This window comes from Hipposideros armiger, unplaced genomic scaffold, assembly GCF_001890085.2.
Source record: "Hipposideros armiger isolate ML-2016 unplaced genomic scaffold, ASM189008v1 scaffold_91, whole genome shotgun sequence".
Classification (NCBI taxonomy): Eukaryota; Metazoa; Chordata; class Mammalia; order Chiroptera; family Hipposideridae; genus Hipposideros; species Hipposideros armiger.
Window position 1 is genome coordinate 3,197,926 of NW_017731441.1, and position 17,461 is coordinate 3,215,386.

The 17,461-nt window shown below is 47.0% G+C and overlaps 2 protein-coding genes across 3 annotated transcripts in view; both read left to right on the plus strand.

The window, feature by feature from the left end:
- The window catches only part of F10 (coagulation factor X), a 29,725-nt gene extending 25,506 nt beyond the window's left edge, over positions 1-4,219 (plus strand). The window contains exons 7-8 of the mRNA XM_019644768.1: positions 801-918; positions 2,081-4,219. Of these exons, the coding sequence (XP_019500313.1) occupies positions 801-918; positions 2,081-2,676 (714 nt within the window). The 3' untranslated portion in view covers positions 2,677-4,219. The remainder of the gene's footprint in view (positions 1-800; positions 919-2,080) is intronic.
- A 3,638-nt stretch (positions 4,220-7,857) lies between these two features.
- Positions 7,858-17,461, plus strand: part of PROZ (protein Z, vitamin K dependent plasma glycoprotein) — a 15,410-nt gene continuing 5,806 nt past the window's right edge. The window contains exons 1-7 of one of the 2 annotated variants that reach the window (XM_019644771.1): positions 7,858-8,056; positions 8,894-9,013; positions 12,446-12,609; positions 13,937-13,961; positions 14,524-14,637; positions 15,718-15,849; positions 16,214-16,299. In XM_019644771.1, the coding sequence (XP_019500316.1) occupies positions 7,996-8,056; positions 8,894-9,013; positions 12,446-12,609; positions 13,937-13,961; positions 14,524-14,637; positions 15,718-15,849; positions 16,214-16,299 (702 nt within the window). In that variant the 5' untranslated portion in view covers positions 7,858-7,995. The remainder of the gene's footprint in view (positions 8,057-8,893; positions 9,014-12,445; positions 12,610-13,936; positions 13,962-14,523; positions 14,638-15,717; positions 15,850-16,213; positions 16,300-17,461) is intronic. The other variant, XM_019644772.1, reaches the window with a different exon arrangement.

Below are 17,461 nucleotides of genomic sequence, written 5' to 3' on the forward strand. Positions count from 1 at the left end.
GTCAGGCCACCTAAGGCAAACATTTTCTCCAAAGACTGGCTTCTGCCTAGTCTGGGGTATAATTCATAACCACATAGACAATACAGGTTTTTACCACAGTGAAAATTGCTTTTCTGTGCATAACACTTTAGAGAGTGCTATGACAGATCCAGAAGAAATAAAAGACTAACCTCTGTCATTCCTTATCCTGAGTTTGTAGTCCAGGTGGATAAAGGGATAGGTAAATTGTGACAGAGCCCTACTCAATAGATAACTCTTGGTACTTAGTAAGGCCTCAACTCTCTGTGGAGCAAATGAATAAGTCAATTCATTGGCTGGTACATGAAGCAAAGACCTGAAGGCGTGAGGTGCTTCCCAAACCTGTGCTGCGGAATTGGGGGGTGGGGAGGATCTGGGAAGGTGCTGTGGGGTCGACCATGAGCTGCCTCTTGGAGAATGTGCCAGGGTGCCAGACTGAATGGTCAGTGGGACACACAGGAACAGGCATGGTGACCAGCTGTCAGGAGTTCTGCAGGACTGGCCACATTGGACCGAAGCCATGTGGTCAGATGGGCACTGTGGGTGTGCTGGTTTGGGCTTTCCATTTCAGTTTAAAGATGCCAGAAGTTCTCTTGGAGGAAAAGGCAGCAGAGTGGGGAGGACGGGAACAGAGGAAGGCTCAGCTGGGCACACCAGCTTCAGGATGGGGAGGCCCTGGTCCAAATCGGGGTAATGGGAAGGAAGGTTTGAATTTAAGATTCCAAATTTCCCTTTTCGGAAAGTCAGACTGAATGTATTTGGCTCTGGCATTCTCGTGGCAGGCTCTGCTCATCAATGAGGAGAATGAGGGCTTCTGCGGAGGCACTATCCTGAATCAGTTCTACATCCTCACTGCGGCTCACTGTCTGCAACAAGCCAAGAGATTCAAGGTGAGGGTAGGTAAGTGATACCACACCCCTCAGCTGCTCTGCAGGGCCCACTGTCACGTCCTTATTTTCAGAGATCACTGGAATGGATCCAATTTGCTGGAAACACTGGATAAAATACGAGAATCCAGGGTGGGGGCTGGGAGGAGTTTCACAGAGGAGGAGAAGGAGGAAAAGGGGGGGCAGGAGAAGGAGGAGGGGAACAAGGAGAAAGAGAAGGGTGAAGATTAAAGGGAGGAGCATGAGGGGGTTGGGGAGGAGAAGGAGGAGGGGTAAGAGGACAGGATGGCCTTCCCTGAGCTGGCCCAGCCCTCCTCCCACGTGGCCCTTCCTGAGGCTCTTGGTGCTCATGCCCAGCATGAGGTGCTTACTCTCAGTGGCCTTTCCTCTGGGAAGGCTTCCAGAGCACCACCCCCGCCCCTGGCCAACCCCCCCTGCCCCCGCCAGCCCCCCCCTTCAACAGTCTGAGCACTGAGTCCCTTTGCCTCTCGTATTTTTGTCCATGGGATTATTTCGTAATGTCTGTCCTTCTCTATCAGACTCTAGAACTGTCCCATGAAAATCCAATGCAAGTCACAAATGTGAGCCACATATGTCATTTTAATTTTCTAGTTACATAAAATTTTCTATTATACATTTTAAAGATTAACAGGTGAAATTTATTTTAGTAATGCATCTTATTTAACCCAGTATACCCCAAATATTATCATTTTTATGTGTGATCAATTTTAAAACTATTTATGAGCTATTTTGAATACTTTTTTCATTCTAAGTCTGAACTTTGACACAGCACGTGTCAGTTCAGGCTGGCTATATTTCAAGTGCCCAGTTGCCCCTGTGGCTGGTGGCGGCCCTCTGGAGGGCGCAGATCTAGAACGTAAGACCTTCAGCTCCCTGATACCCCCGGCACACGGTACACAGAAAATGCCTGTCCTTGAATGAATGAACTGAAAGTCCCTGGGGTACTGAACAAACATAGGAAAATGTGACTAATGGTTGTCTTTGGGTAGTGAAATTGAAAGTCATTTTTATTCGCCTCTTTATGCGTTTCTATATTTTTAAAATTTCCTAGTGACCATATACCATTTTTTAATCAGAAAAAAAAAATGAACTACTTTTCAAAAGCAACCCACGTGTGAATGCATGGCCCAAACTGTGCTCTCCCCATATTCTAGGTGATCGGAACACGGAAACGGAAGAAGGCAACGAGGTGGAGCACGAGGTGGAGGTGATCATAAAGCACCACAAGTTTGTCAGGGAGACCTATGACTTTGACATTGCTGTCCTCAAGCTGAAGACGCCCATTGAGTTCCGCATGAACGTGGCCCCAGCCTGCCTGCCGGAGAAGGACTGGGCGGAGTCGGCGCTTATGACGCAGAAATCGGGCATCGTGAGCGGCTTCGGGCGCACCCATGAGAAGGGCCGCATGTCCACCACTCTCAAGATGCTGGAGGTGCCCTACGTGGACAGGAACACGTGCAAGCTGTCCAGCAAATTCACCATCACCACAAACATGTTCTGTGCTGGCTATGACTCCAAGCCTGAGGATGCCTGTCAGGGGGACAGTGGGGGCCCTCATGTCACCCGGTTCCAGGGCACCTATTTTGTCACCGGCATTGTCAGCTGGGGTGAAGGATGTGCACAGAAAGGGAAGTATGGAGTCTACACCAAAGTCACCAACTTCCTCAGGTGGATCGATAGGTCCATGAAAGCCAAGGCCAGGGCCCAGGGTGAGCGAAAGGTCCCTACTCTTCCCCCGACATTAAAGTGATTGTCCTAACACTTGCCGTTCTGAACAGGCTGAATCCTGGAATAGGTTTCCTATCTGCAATGATTAATGTCAGTGCCTTATCCTGATTTTGTTCTTGCTCTATTGTAGTGGGACATGAAAGTTTCATTTGGAACTCTAGATCCTGCCTGTGCCTCTCCAGGTTTGGAGGTTGCTTCAGGAAATGTGGTATTTTAGAGGACAGGGGTCTAAACTCTCCAGGACGACTCCTCTGCTCAAAACCGTGAGGAGGCTGTTTCCACTCATAGTATGTTTTTCCATTTCTGATGTAACTAAACTGACTTCTTGGTCGGTCATGCTCAAAAGACTGGAGAATAAATAAGCAAGGTCCTGGGAGCACAGACAGAAGGAGGTAGCAGGGGTCAGGGCCAGCCCATAACTGGATGGCCTCACCTTGGGGTCGGGGTGGGGGTTCCCCACATGTGCCGGCATAGGCTCCCCCAGGCCCCTCATTTACCTTCCAGGACTGAGACAAAGGTGAACTGTGTCCTCCAGGAGCCTCCTGTGAGAGTCAGGCTCCCTGGGAAGGGAAGGCCATGAGAGCTCTCATTGGCAGGGGCATTTTAACATTGACTTAACCACTGGTTCTTCTTTCTGGTTTCATGCTAGAATCACCTGAGGTACTTTTAAAGAGTGCCCAAGCCCCGGCCCACCCTGACACAGTCTCCTGAGCAGCTTACATGCCCACCAGGTGCCACCTGTTCCCAGACCAGGGGACTCTGGGATCCTTCATCCAGGCCACAGCCCAGAACGCTTAAACCAGAGCCTGTGGGGTGGGCACATGCCTCGGAAGTTTTTACAGCTCCTCAGGTGACCCCCAAGTGTGTGATGTGTGCTGGCAGGGGCTACAGGAGGGATACCCTCTCCTCGACTGGGTCATGTCTAAATGCCAAGTCCTTCACCGTCGCTGTCCACACTGATTCCAGGCCCTCCACTTAAATGGTCATGAAAACCAAATATGCTTTTAGAAAAATGGAAAAGGTGACCTCAGACCAGACCTACCAGTGTATTTTCCAAATGTCCCTATACAGTTTGCATTTTGCGTAACTTCGCTAAACAAAGTTTCAAAGTCCCACTACAAAAACTCCCCAAAATGTCAGTAGCTTTTTTCTTTTCTTTCTTTCTTTTTTTTTTTTTTTTTGTAAACTGGAGATATTGCAAGGTTAGAGTGCTTTGTAAACAAGAAACATTTCAAAGTTAGAAAAATCAATGTGGACAAGTACACAGTTTCCCAGAAACACTCTGAGGAGAGCGGGAACAGCCGAGGGTGATGATTCTCTGCTTGCTGCCTTGGCTCCTGCTAAAAGTGAGCCACTGCCGAGTGAGCACCTGGGGAAAAGGCCTCAGACAGCAGGAGACCACCGTGTTGTCGGGCTGAGGGTTTTCTATGCAGCTGAGCGGTCTCCATCCAGAGGCAAACCGCAAACTTGGATTCTTATTTCTGGAGATGAAAGGTTGTTTCGGGCCCAGAGAGAACTCAGGGGAAGATTCACAAATAAAACATACCTTCGCTGTTACTACTTGATCTCACTGTTGGCCACTATTATTGGCGATAGAGTTCATATATCAGAGAAGAAGGGAAACTGAGGTAGAGCAGAGGAAGAGGCTCCGTTGTTTCCATGGGGCTGCTTATCTTCCTCATCCAGAAACAGACTTCAATTCAGCGAGGCTCTAGAGGAAATAAGGCGAAGAGATGCAGCTGGGTGCCGTAGGTAGGGCCCTGGCCTGGGACTCACGGATGAGGTAACCCAGTTCTGCTCGTTCTGTGTGCCCAGGGACAACTTACCTCCCCCTCTGAGTATCACTGTCTTCATGGCAAAATGGAGCTAATGGAGCTACCTCTTCTACATGTCAGCCCTAAACATGGTGCAAGGCTTGTGCGTGAGGGGACATTCCCTTACTTGCTATCACCAGAGCTTCCCTCAGGGGCTGCTTGGTGTAGAAAGTGAGGCCTTGAGGGCATGGAGATCAGCAGGAAGCCAAGGGTGAGGAACCAAGAAGGGGGAGAACGTAACGGTTGATGTTTTTTCTCCTGAGAGTGAGGGAGAAGTTACAATACTACAATAAAACCATCTCCTCCTCAGCCACTGCCAATCCTCCCCATCCCCTCACCCCCCCCCACTCCACACACACACACACACACACACACACACACACACACACACACACGCATGCTCAGTTCCCGAGGGCAGAAGAATGAATGTGACNCTCCTCACAACAAACAGCTGAATCTCCTCAGTTCATTTTTCCTGGCTGCCTTCCATTCATAAATTGTCTATATTCATTTCTTTGGGACCCTGGGGTTTATCATCGAGCTGGTCTTTTCTTTCACAATTGCCCACATAACTGAAATGAGCCTTTTTATAGGGAGACTGGTTTTTAAACTGAGAGCTCTCTGATGGATTTTAGAAGATGTAGTTCCCCAAAACCTGTAGAACTGGATTTCTCTTCCTGCCAAGACCCTAGTTGATGGATGACACTCTTCAAAGAGAGGCCAAGGGACGTTCCACAAAATACATGTTTCCAGGTCCTGCCTAGATCAGTGGGATCTTAGAAGGGTAGGACCTGATGAGTTACATTTTTATCAAGTCCCTCAGGCATGTGTGGGCACACTGAACCATGGGTCTCAGGTGAAAAGGAAACAAGTGATCAAAGTTCAAGTGAACTTGGCGAAGGTAGGTGGAGCAAACCGGGCAGGCACCTGCCTCGCTCAGGACATGACTGGAGGACAGTGACTATCCTGTCCTGTGCCTGGAACACCAACAGTGTTTAACACATGCAAGTTAGGGTGCCAGGACTTGCTCTGCTGAACAGTCAAGCTATATTTAGTTTAGAGTAGACCAGGGTCTGTAAGCTATGGCTGCTGCTGAGCCCTAGCCACCTGGGTTTGTAAATAAACTTTTTTTTTTTAAAGATTTTTATTGGGGCATTAGAGATGGGAATAGCGCTGGAGAATTGGGGGAAGGGGAACAGACAAGTTGCTGTCCTTTTTGTTCTTCAGTCTAGTTGTGGAGGACGTTGCTTCACTGGCCCAAGTTGNCACACACACACACACACACACACACACACACACACACACACACACGCATGCTCAGTTCCCGAGGGCAGAAGAATGAATGTGACAGCCTGGGAGCACAGTCACCCCATAACATGGAGGTAGTTCTGGATGGTGTTATGAGGGTTGAAAGGGCAGGGAGCCCCCCCAACCCCACCCACCACCCCCAGCATGAGTTAGGAGGCAAAGGAGAATGCCAGCTGGCTACATGGGGGCCGGCCCCATGCTGCTGCTTCTAAACCACAGTGGTGGTGGCTTGGTAAGAACACAGGTGACCCTCCACATGCAGGGCTTCTGGGGTGCTGGCTCACTGGAGAGCCTGTCTGGTCCCGAGGCCCTGCCTACAGGCGCGGAGCACAAAGGCTGAGGCCTTTTAGCAGGATGAACAATAAGACCATGGCAGGTGGGAGTGGCTGCTTTCTAAACGGAAACTAGAGGGCTTAAATTTCCATTTTAGCAAGTCCCCTGCTGCTACTGCCACCACAGGAATCACTGATTGAGGCAAGCTATCAACCAACACCAAAACCCTGGTGGAAAAGTCCTTGAGAAACAAGATATTCACAGTCTCACAGCATGGCCCCAGAGTGACTTTTTAATTATAAACAGGGCAGGATAGCTTTAAAATGGAGATCTGCTGGGCATATTATCCAAGTGACCGGGGATGATATCACCACCAGCGAGGCCACAGCCATGGTGTGCCCCGACACAGTGCACAGTGCACATATGCAAGGACATGCATTGCCGATGCAAGGTTTACCCTGAGCCTAACCACGAGAGGTCTAACTGTGAGAGGTCAATCGGGCAAACCCAGCTGAGGGAGGCCAGGATGCTCCAAAACCGTCAGTGTCAAAAGCTCCAAAACAAAACAAACAAAAAAGCTCCAAAATATCCAGGAAACTACACTAAATGAGACTTTGGAGGAAACCAACAGGATACAGTGAGAGAGGACGGTGGCAGGGGGGTTTCATCAGATGCTCCTTAACAGAAGGGAATCCCCTGATATATGGAGGTGCAGGGGAGAGAAGGAAAGGAGAGAGGGACAGAGAGACAGAGAAGACAGAGACAGAGACAAAGACAGAGTTAGAGAGACAGAAGCAAAAAGAGCATCCACTGGGGTCAGTGGCTCTGTGCTGACCGGCCCAGTGAGTGTGTAACTGAGAATTAGGCGAGGATGGGGTGTGAGTTTGCTGTCCTGTCACACAGGATTTGGATTATTTATCACCTCATAATTCTCAGTTTAAAGACACTCTTGGTTCTTACAAAATGTCCCCTAGGTCCACTCCTCCAGGTGGCCCTTGGCACCGCAGGAAACCTGGCTGTGCAGGTCTTACCGAGAGGTGTGTGAGGCCCCGGTGCTGTCGTCTGCTCTCTAGTCCTTTACAGAAAAATTGGCTGACCCCTGGACCTACCCCATCTAAGGTTGGGCTCACTCTCGGATCTCAAGCCCTCTGCTGCCCTCTTATAGATGCCCTCCTGCCACACCAGCCTCCTTGCCATGCCCTCTCTCAGGCCTTCACACTCTCTGTGCCTTGGAGGATCTCCCCGTGAGGTGCACTGTGTTCAGGTTTCTCTCCAAAAGGGAGCCTCTATGGCCTGGACCCCTTTATCCACTCTCCTTTTCCTGACATGGAAATTTGACACTTCTCCCTCTCTGATCCTCCCTCCTCCCACTCCCAGGCTCTGTCTGCCTCCCTGCCTCCCTACACCCCAATCCCTCCTGTGTGGCTCCCACCCACCTAGAATGTAAGCTCCAAGCCACTGTCTTGCTCACTGCTGTATCCCCAGGCCCAGAACACCTGGCCAGGTAAAAGCCCACCTGAGCTTTGTTACTCGGGGCTACATGCATGCATGAGCTTGGATCTCTCAGTCCATCACCCTGTTTCCTTGGGCAGGATCCCCTGACTTCATGCCAGAAGCCTACCCAGCTGTGTCCCCTAAATACCTCACCAAAGCCCCCTTTGCCTTCGCATTTCATTTCTCTGCCTTTCCTCCCCTCTTTGCTTTAAACAGAAAAGTACAGAACCAAAGCCTATGTTTAGAACGTTGAATTGATTCAATAAAATTTCTTGCGAAATGTCCTCCCAACAGGGTGCCCTTCTTTTCTTGTTTTTGGCTTCTGTCTCCTGCTTGGCTACATGTTTTAGAGCTGGTGGTCATTGTAAGCAGCCCCCCTGTGTTGTGAGCACGGCCCAGGGTGGACTTTGGCCTCCGTGTTGGCAGACCTGTCCCTCAGCAGCCCAGTGGGAATGGCGGGCTGTGTCCAGCTGCTGCTGATCCTCCTGGCCCTTCAGAGCGCCGAGCCCTCAGGTAGGCATTTGCTTCTTAACCATGTCCCTTTTGACAGTGTGGGTTTGGCCAAGTGGGTGTTTCCTAGGGTAGAGGAGGCCCTGAGTGACCAGCCTAGTCTTAACTCAGCCCCCTAAAGAGCCCTCCTGGTCTCTTTATCATTCATGACAAATATGTTGGCAATGTCCAGGAAGAATTAGGCATGTGAGAAACTGAGTGAGTAGCTCAGGATGGAGGGGCCCAGGACTGGGCAGGCTGACAGGCTGACCTCGGGGTGGGGGGGTGGCACAGCCTCGCAGCAGCTTCTCTGGGGGAAACAGAAGCCGCACCCCATCCCCTCCACAACCCTCCACCACCAACTATAAAGCTGTGAATCAAACGGCCTGGTTACCTGTGGCCCAGGGATCCCCAGACCCCATGGCGACTGCACTTTTACCTAAGACAGACCTGGTAAGGAGGCTCCCTGACTCTCTGCTCCAACACGAGGCAGCTGGAAGATTGGGGAGAGTTTGTGTCTTTATGTCCCTGTGGCAGTCAGCTCAGGAAGTAAGAGCCCAGCCATTACTCTCTGGGAGAAAAGGCTCCAACAGCCACTTCAGCAAGTTAACTCGTTTGACTTTCTCCTTTTGAAGGAATTATGAGGCCTGTCACCGTTTTAAAATGTCTTCATTTCATATTTATCAAGACATTAATTATTGTATGTGGAGGCACTCGGTCTCTAGACCTTGGAAGCCTTGTCGTGGGTCCATCTGTCACTGTCCTCCTTAACATTCCTTCCCATTCTGACCCAAACTGGGGCCATGCCCTCCCTTCCTTTGCTCTCCCAGCCTTGTAAATGCAGCTTCATTTCCCCGGTAGCTTCAGTCAGACGGAGTCAATCACCCTCCCGGCCCTCAGCGGCCTCCCAGCCCCTCCTGCCTAGCACATTGGCCACTGCCAGCCACCATCAGAGCCCTAGAAGCAGAGGGCAGGTCCGAGGTAAGACTGCTGTGAGTTCAAAACACACTGGATTGCAAAGGTTTAGCACAAAATAAGAATGTAAACTGGAATTCATAGTTTTTAACAGCGATTGTATATTAAAATAATACTTTGGATCTATTGGGTTAAATAAGTATATGACTAAAATTATTTTAACCTCTTGGTGTTGATGTTTTAAATGTGGTGCTGGGACACTTTCCTGACACCTGGGGCTTTCACGCAGTCCCCTTGGGCAGCACAGCCCAGCCCAGCCCAGCCTCCAACTGGCCCACAGCATCTCGCCCGTCCTTACCCAACTGCACACGCTACACAGCAAATAGCATGGTTTGGAAACACTAAGCCGGTCATATTCCTCTTCCAGTTAAAACATTTAGAATAAAATCCAAAACTCTTAACATGTTGTGCTAATTAGAGTTCAGTTTGTCTGTGAGTAGGAGAGACCCACAAGTAACATTATATAGTTTACAACACTGTATATAACCTTATACACCATAAAACAATCACAGTAGCTGAAACAAAATGAGGATTTGTGAAATTTCAGTTCTAGAAGGGCTGTGGATCAGATACCCAGAAAACCCCTCCTGATAAAAACTGAACGTAGACTAAATGTTTTATGTCATTTTAAATATGTGCATCACTGGACTGACACAAAGGGAAGAAATCCACAGAAGTCAAAGAATAAAAGAAAAGAAAAGCGAGCATGAACTGAACTGTCACCCTCAGATTTCTGCTGGAACCTGGAACCTCATAGCCCTGGGAGACCCATCAGCCCAGTAGACAGTCCTCGGCCCTCCACACAGAGGAACGAGAAACAAATTCACCGACTGGATATTGGCACTGGGTACAGAAAGAAAAACACCTCCCAAGAATCAGTCGCTACGGTTTGGCCCAATGGTCTGGAAACCCCAGCAATCTGGTGTCACGTCGACCTGGATGGGAAGTACCCGCCTTGAGAAAGGAAGGCAGAGATACTCTCTGGAGAAATCCACTTTCATTCTGGGCCCCAGGTAATTCCAACCCCTAACGTTCTGAAGAAAACGGGCCATTCATAGTAAAAGAAAAACATCCCCAAACACACAAAGAAACAAGACAACCGTGAACCTGCAGGGAAAGGAATAGAAGCAGGCCTCAATGTTCAGACACAGACCACAAAATAAAAAAACATGCAATAAAAATATGAGAAGAAAATGAGAGATACTAAAATGTTCAAACACATGTGAAAAGGAACCAAATAGAACTTCTGAAATGGAAAATACATTAATTCAAATTTTTAACCCAGTTAAATTCATAAAAAGAGGGAGAAGGAAAAGTTCTCTTCACAACAGAATGCCAATTAGTAAATGCGGAAGAAATGAGAGCTATATAATCACTAGTTTGCCATTATAATGGTAATAACTGATTCAGGAAAAACAACCAAGGATGCTGAAACCGTTCAGTTAACGACTAGTGGGTAACAGGACACTCACAGTCCCAAAGTATCTCTCGTACAGTGGAGAAATCTGTGGGTACCATCTGTATAGTGTCCTCCAAACTTTATGTTCACCCAGAGCCTCAGAATATGACCTTATTTGGAAATAGGGTCATTGCAGATGTAATCAGTTAAGAAGAGACCATCCTCAATTAGGATGGGAACTAAATCCAATGACTGGTGTCCTTACAAGGAGGCTCACCATTCAGTCCTCCGTGATGTGACCTTCATCCTCATATTCAGAATGGCGCTTAGAGCTCCAGCCATCACCTATGTCCCAGGCAGCAGAATGGAGGGAGGGACAAAGCAATGGCCACACCAGTTGTCTTTCAAGAAGATTTCCAGGCAGCTAGAAATTGGGGCCTCTTCTTCTATGCCAGAGATTGACGACTGGGGACAGCCCCTCTCGAACCCTACTTCCACCCCCTTTCATCTCCATGGTCCAGGTCTACGATGCTGTTCCCTGCCTTCCTCTCGCAGAACAGGCCTCTGCCTTGGTCTAAAATGTGCTCCACTTCCCACCCTTCCCCACTCCTAAGCTAATTCTTACTCACCCTTCAAATCTCAGTGGAAAAGCCCCATCCTCAGGGATGCCATCCCTGACCCTGCAGCCTGTGACATTCTGGCAGTGGTCCTCCTGGTGGCCCATGTTGTCTTTGCAGCTCTCTGACTTTTCACAGGTCCACACTGCACTGCTCCTAATCTCTGCTCATTATGTGTATGATGATTTGTTAAATGCCTGTCCCCAGTGAGGTCCTAGCACTGTACAGGCCAGGACTGGTCTGTCTGGTTTTCTGCTGAATTCTAAGCACTGGCCCCTGCTGGCCTGCAGAAGCTGCTCAGTAGATACCTGCTGGGTGAGTTGAGCCTACCTTTCTAGCTTCACATCCCACCATGCTTTCCCACTCCCTCCCCATGCACCCATGTTGCTTTATGGCAGAGACCAAGACTGTCTTTGCACATCTATCTTCAACCCCCATGGTGCAGGCAATGCACCTGCTCAACAGGGCTGCATCTCCAAGCCTCCACAGCCATGTCACCATCACCCATGGAATGTGAATGGGGGTCCTGTGTGCCACTTTCAGGCACGTCCCCCAGACTTTCCCACCTGTAGGCTGACTGCACTTGGTGCCCGGGGATGAGCGGCCACAGCGAAGAAGGCTGGGACTGTCATTGTGTGACAGTTACCCAGCAGGAAGTAACATTCTGTGTCTGAATGGCTATGTATTGGGTCTACTCATTACAACACATTAGCCACTCTAACTTTACAATCCCTGCCTTTGGCATAATGTTCCTTCCTCTCCAGGAATTCTTCCTGTCAAAAGTCGGCTTGCTTTTCAATGCCCATGTCGAGAGGCAGTGGTTCCGTGAGGCCTTATCAACCCTCCTTCTTGCCCTGGGCAGAATTTATCCCTTTATTTGAATACTATTAAAGCTTTTAATATGTGATATTGTGATCGTTGTTAATGTGTCTGTCCAGGACAAAATCATAAAACATGTGAGGATGGAGTCTGAGACTTGCATTTTTGTAATATCAAGCCTGGTACACACCAGGTGCCAAATACAGTCTAAGTGAAAGAAGAAACTAATGGCCTGTTCCAGGTTAATATTCACACCAAACCAACCATGGGGAATTGATGAGGTCTGGCCTCTCTGAGCCCTGGGTCATCTCGCCATGAAATGTTAGTGTCTGCCCCTAATTCATCAGGGTGTCCATGCACTCTACAAAAATAAAATGCGCTCTTACCACGTGTGTGAACAAGGGTGGGTGGCCCTGCAGACACCATGGTGAGCAGATCCTGGAGGGCTGGGTCTGGTGAGGAGAGGAAAAGTGGTGGCCAGGCCACAGGCAGATGTCAGGTAGCCACAGCACCGTGTACCTGGACCCCCAGGAAGGTGGTATCGAAATTCTTAGGTAAGTCCATCCATGTTGACGGTGTCTACATTCTTATCTTCCTCTGTAGCGTTTCTTTCTGCCTCAAAAGCAAATGAAGTTCTGGTAAGATGGAAGCGTGCTAAGTCCTATCTTTTGGAAGAGTTCTTTGAAGGAAATTTGGAAAAAGAATGTTATGAAGAAATTTGTGTCTATGAAGAAGCAAGAGAAGTATTTGAAAATGACGTGACCGCTGTATGTAGCCCCAAAGTGAACTTACACACTTTCTTATTCACATTTCTGCTGCCTTAAAGAGCATAATTCCTCAAGGAGATGAAGCTAAATGAATAACCTGTTTACTTACCTGTGAAGTTGACTTAATTCTAATTTTACAGACAAGGAAACAGAGACAGAGAAGTAAAATAACTTTCCACATCTAGTACATGGGAGACCCAGATGCTAACTCAGTCCCACACACCTAAACGCTTTCTCTAGATTAAGCAAATTAGCACATTGATTACATTTACTTATCACAAACATCACTCAGTTTGTCATGACTCTGACAGAATTTGACGTTTTTAAAAGAGGCCTAATTTTTTAATACGTCAACCAATTTTTAAGTAACAAAAATCCTCTCTAGGGTGCCTACATAATAAGAAAGGCTCTCATAATCTATAATTTGGATTAAGTAATAATCTATCATTTGGATTAAAAGCAACTATATGTATACTCTAAACAGTAGAGGCAAACCATTCTTACTCATTAGCTTATCAGAAGAGAGAGAAGCAAGTCAAACCTGAGAGGCTGAATATTTGTGTGTAAATATTTTAGAATAGGAAAATATTTAATAAAGATTTCTTAGTTTTACATATACAAGTAGCAATATTTAAGGTGGATTCTTAGTAGAACACTGATTAGTTTCTCTTATACCTTTTAAAACTATTTTTTAAATCATAATTTCTTAAATGCTCATATATGAGAACGCCTCTGAAATAGACCATCTTCAGTAAAACTATGAGAAACCCAAACTTCCTGGTAAAGGAAAAATTGTGTTCTTAGTTTGTGTTGGTGACATCATTCAGCGTGTTACAAGTCCGAGTATGACTGGGGAGCTACAATTACTTACATGTTTACTTTCTAAGCTTTACTTCTGAGTACTTCTCCTAAATTTAGATACTTCTACCCAAACTAACCTCTCCCTCACACATACACACTTTTCATTTCTTAATCATTGTGTAATTGGCTTCTACATCAAGCACTCTGTAGAGGAAGGACTTGATGGCTGTGCCCCTGTAGGTGGGGAAGGGCGGCCTCAGGAAGCCGTGGTTACGGATTTTGTACCACATTGTAGACTATTATGTTCCCTTCCTCAAGTAGGTTAAGTAGGTTAAAAATGCAAGCCTCAGTAAATACATATTGAAAAGAATATGTTCCATATATTTGAAATAGGATATTAAGTAAAGAATTTTGCTTTTTTTTTTGTTTCAGCTAGTATTTTTCTATTAAATGGATAAAAGTAACATTTTCTCACCTTTAAGACAGATAACCTGTTTTACAGTACTTTTATCTTTTCATTTTACAGGATGAATTCTGGAAAAACTATATGGGTACGTGGTTTTTCTCATCTGTCTCCAGGATTATTTCCTCTTCTTTTTCCTTGAGATGAGGTAAGGCACTTGGCTCAAGATAGCCAGTGGATTCCAGCTTTCAAACGTTTGACTCCTGGACCCCTGACCCAATGGAAGGGCCTGGCACTCCCCGAGGACAAGGACAAGGGTGGGAAAGTCCTCGAGGTTCCCTGGGATCAGGATGAAGCTCCTGTGGGTCTTAGGTGGCAGAGGGTGGAGGGTCCCCCAACCTGAGTGGCTCTTCTTATCTAAGTGGCCCTGAGGTTTCCTTAGGGCCTCATACTGAAGGGTCAGGACCCAGTTAAACTGAGGAAGGCAATTACCCCTCCCAGGCTTGTGGGCATGCTGCAGGAGGAGTTCCCCTTCAGCCAGTGACAGTGGAAGGAGGAGGAATGTAAAGGCTGGTGGGACCCTGGGGGACATATGCAGGACACTTGGCAGCCCACTCCAGTCTCCTGGTGTCCTGGGCAGTGTGGGCAGGGAATGTCAGGAGAGCCCAGGTGATGCCACCTATACAAGGGTTTTACATCCCTCTCTGCAGGTGGCTCCCCGTGTGTCTCCCAGCCCTGCCTCAACAACGGGTCATGCCACGACAACATCCGCAGCTACACCTGCACCTGCTCCTCGGGCTATGAGGGCAGGGACTGTGCCTTTGGTAAGCCCCCACCTGCCCCGACCCACCCACCCTGACCCAATGGCACAGAGATGGGCTATTGGGGTGAGCAAAAGGGTGCCTGTGAGAACCCAGTTCCAACCGAATTCTCCACTGGAAATCACATTCTGTGAACAGACCTCCTGCCTCCCAAACGTGCCTCCCTACAGTTTCCATGGATTAGAGTCCCCTCCTCTTCCTTCCAAATCCACCACCCCATCCCACTTAAACCATTTACAATCTACTCTTGGGAATTCCTGGAACCTGACAGATCCCAAGCAGGGGTGATAGGATCTGGAGGGTCAGTCTATGAGAAGGCATCACCCACAGGATGGCTCAGAGGTAGGCATGGGTTTAAGACACTCCCTGCAGCTGAGGCTTACAGCTGCATGAACTCATATTCCTTAAATACAAATAAATTAAATGCAAAATTTATTTGTGGGGGTGGGGAGAAACCAATTTCCTATTAATGATGATCAGATATGGAAATAAATTCACTTAATCCTTTCAATAACTCTGGTCAATTTTCTGGGGAAAAATATTATTTACAGCCCAGATCTCTCCTCTGAAGTCCAGCCTTCTACTCCAACTGCCTCCTTGAAAGCCCCACATAATGCTTTGCAGACATTCCAAATTTAACACGGGCCAAAGCAAGGTTTTCATCTTTACCCCATCCATGTCCCTTACCCCCATCCCAGATGCCCAACCACCAGCATAGGTCACGCTAGACTCCTTCCACCCCACATCCACACCTCAAAGAGCCATGTAAAGAGTGTAGGTATTGTACCAGGAAGTAAAAGATGACTATGAGAGAGCACATACAGCTAGGAAAATGGACAGATATCTTTGCAACATGAATGCAGATACTTCCATGACCAAATTACATTTCTTGATAACAAATAAAGGGCTGCCACTCACTGAACCTTTGACTTCTCCATGCACATTCCTGAATACAGGATACTTATATGAAGAGTCAAAAATTTGAAAAGAATAAGAACAATTGGACTGAAAAGCCAGAACCCAAAGCGCAAGGAGATTAAAAATTACTGTTTCCATATTAGCATTCCTGGTTTTCCTTTCCAGCTAAAAATGAATGTCACCCATTGAGGACTGATGGGTGTCAACACTTTTGCCAGCCGGGACAGGCATCCTACATGTGCAGCTGTGCAAAAGGGTATAAGCTGGGCCAGGACCACAAATCGTGCATCCCAGGTGGTGAGTTCTCGGTCAAATGAGAAATGAGAAAAGGTGGTCTCTCCTCCTACCCTGTGGGCTCCCACCCACATCGCCCCTCGTTCTCCCACAATAACGTTTGGAAGGCCACCTCTTCTATTTAAGATGAGGAGTTGTGGTTCTCCCCTCCAGGCTGGAGCCTGCCTGGGTCATAGCAGTGGCTTGGCTAACCCACAAGCACCGATAGCAGGTGATTTTCATTTCACTCTGCTCTATGTCTACATGAGTTATCTCAAAATAATAGGCATTAAGGAATCAGATTCAAGTAGTTAGCACCATGGATAAAGCCCAATGTTTGACTTGGAAGGCCCTGACTTTGCTTCTCATGTTGTCCCCACAAATGAAGAGAAGTGTGCGTGTGGAATCCTGAATCCAGAATGCATCGCAGCAACACAGAACAGCAAACAGAACCTTCAAATATTCCCATGGCAGGTAACAGAAATATTTTATAAACATGTTTTCATTTTTGTTACAAATCTCACCCTATTTGTCATTTCCACCTTCTTTGCAAACCAAATAGAAACGTAATGACTAAGCGAAAGAGGCATCATGATTTAGGTGAACTATTTACTAATCTCCACATCATGCTTGAAAGCACTTTCTAAGGCTGAATTCACAACTTCAGCTGTTTTCATTCTTTGCACCAAATAAAAGCATATACGTAGTTTTATTTACAGCCACCCAGGGACTTTCTTATAGAGTTCAAAAACTGTCCCTAATGTCATTTCTCTCAGAGCGTAAGCATCCTGAAGGTGTACTTGGGGGGATGAGTTAATATGGGGTCCAACGAGCGGCCCCGGGGAAGGCAGAAGGCGAGTTAAGGACACAGGCAGGCTCCACTCCCCAGCCACCTGGCTGCAACTCCAGCTGCATTATTGGATGCAGGGCCTTTCTCTCCTTTGGCATCCATTTTTGTTATTTTCCGGTTTTCCCCCTTGGCTGGTTTGAAAGTTAAACATTCTATTTCTATTTAATGGTCACCCTTGACATTTAAATATTCATTTTTAACTTACCAATACATAAAGTTAGTAGTTTTACCCCCCTCCTAAATTATTTTGAGCACATCATGCAAGGCTCATCTATTTTGACTAGTATTTTATTCTCTCCTTGCGTTTTTAGTAGCACCACACAATAGGTTTTATTATTATGGCTTATACCACCAATGTGGGGCTGATTTTACTTACGGTTTCCATTTTCCTTCCATCTCAGGCCCCTAATGCAGATCATCTTCTGCCTGATATACATACAACCTTTACAACAGTCCTGTCAATAGAAATAGAATGTAAGCCACATACGTAACTGAAATTTCCTAGTAGTCACACTAATGAAAGTAAAACAGATGACATGAACTTTGATCATGTATTTTATAATATATGTTTAAATACTATTAGTTCAACATGTCACAAATATAAAAGCTTGTTGAGATATTTACTTTGTTTTTTTCATTATTAAATCTTTGATGTCTTGGGTATATTTTATATTTGGAGCATATCCAAATTTGGACCAGTCACATCTCAAATGCTTGGTAACAAGCATTTGTGACTACCTTACTGGACGGCAGAGCTTTAGAAGTTTCTTAGTGTGTTTTTTTTTT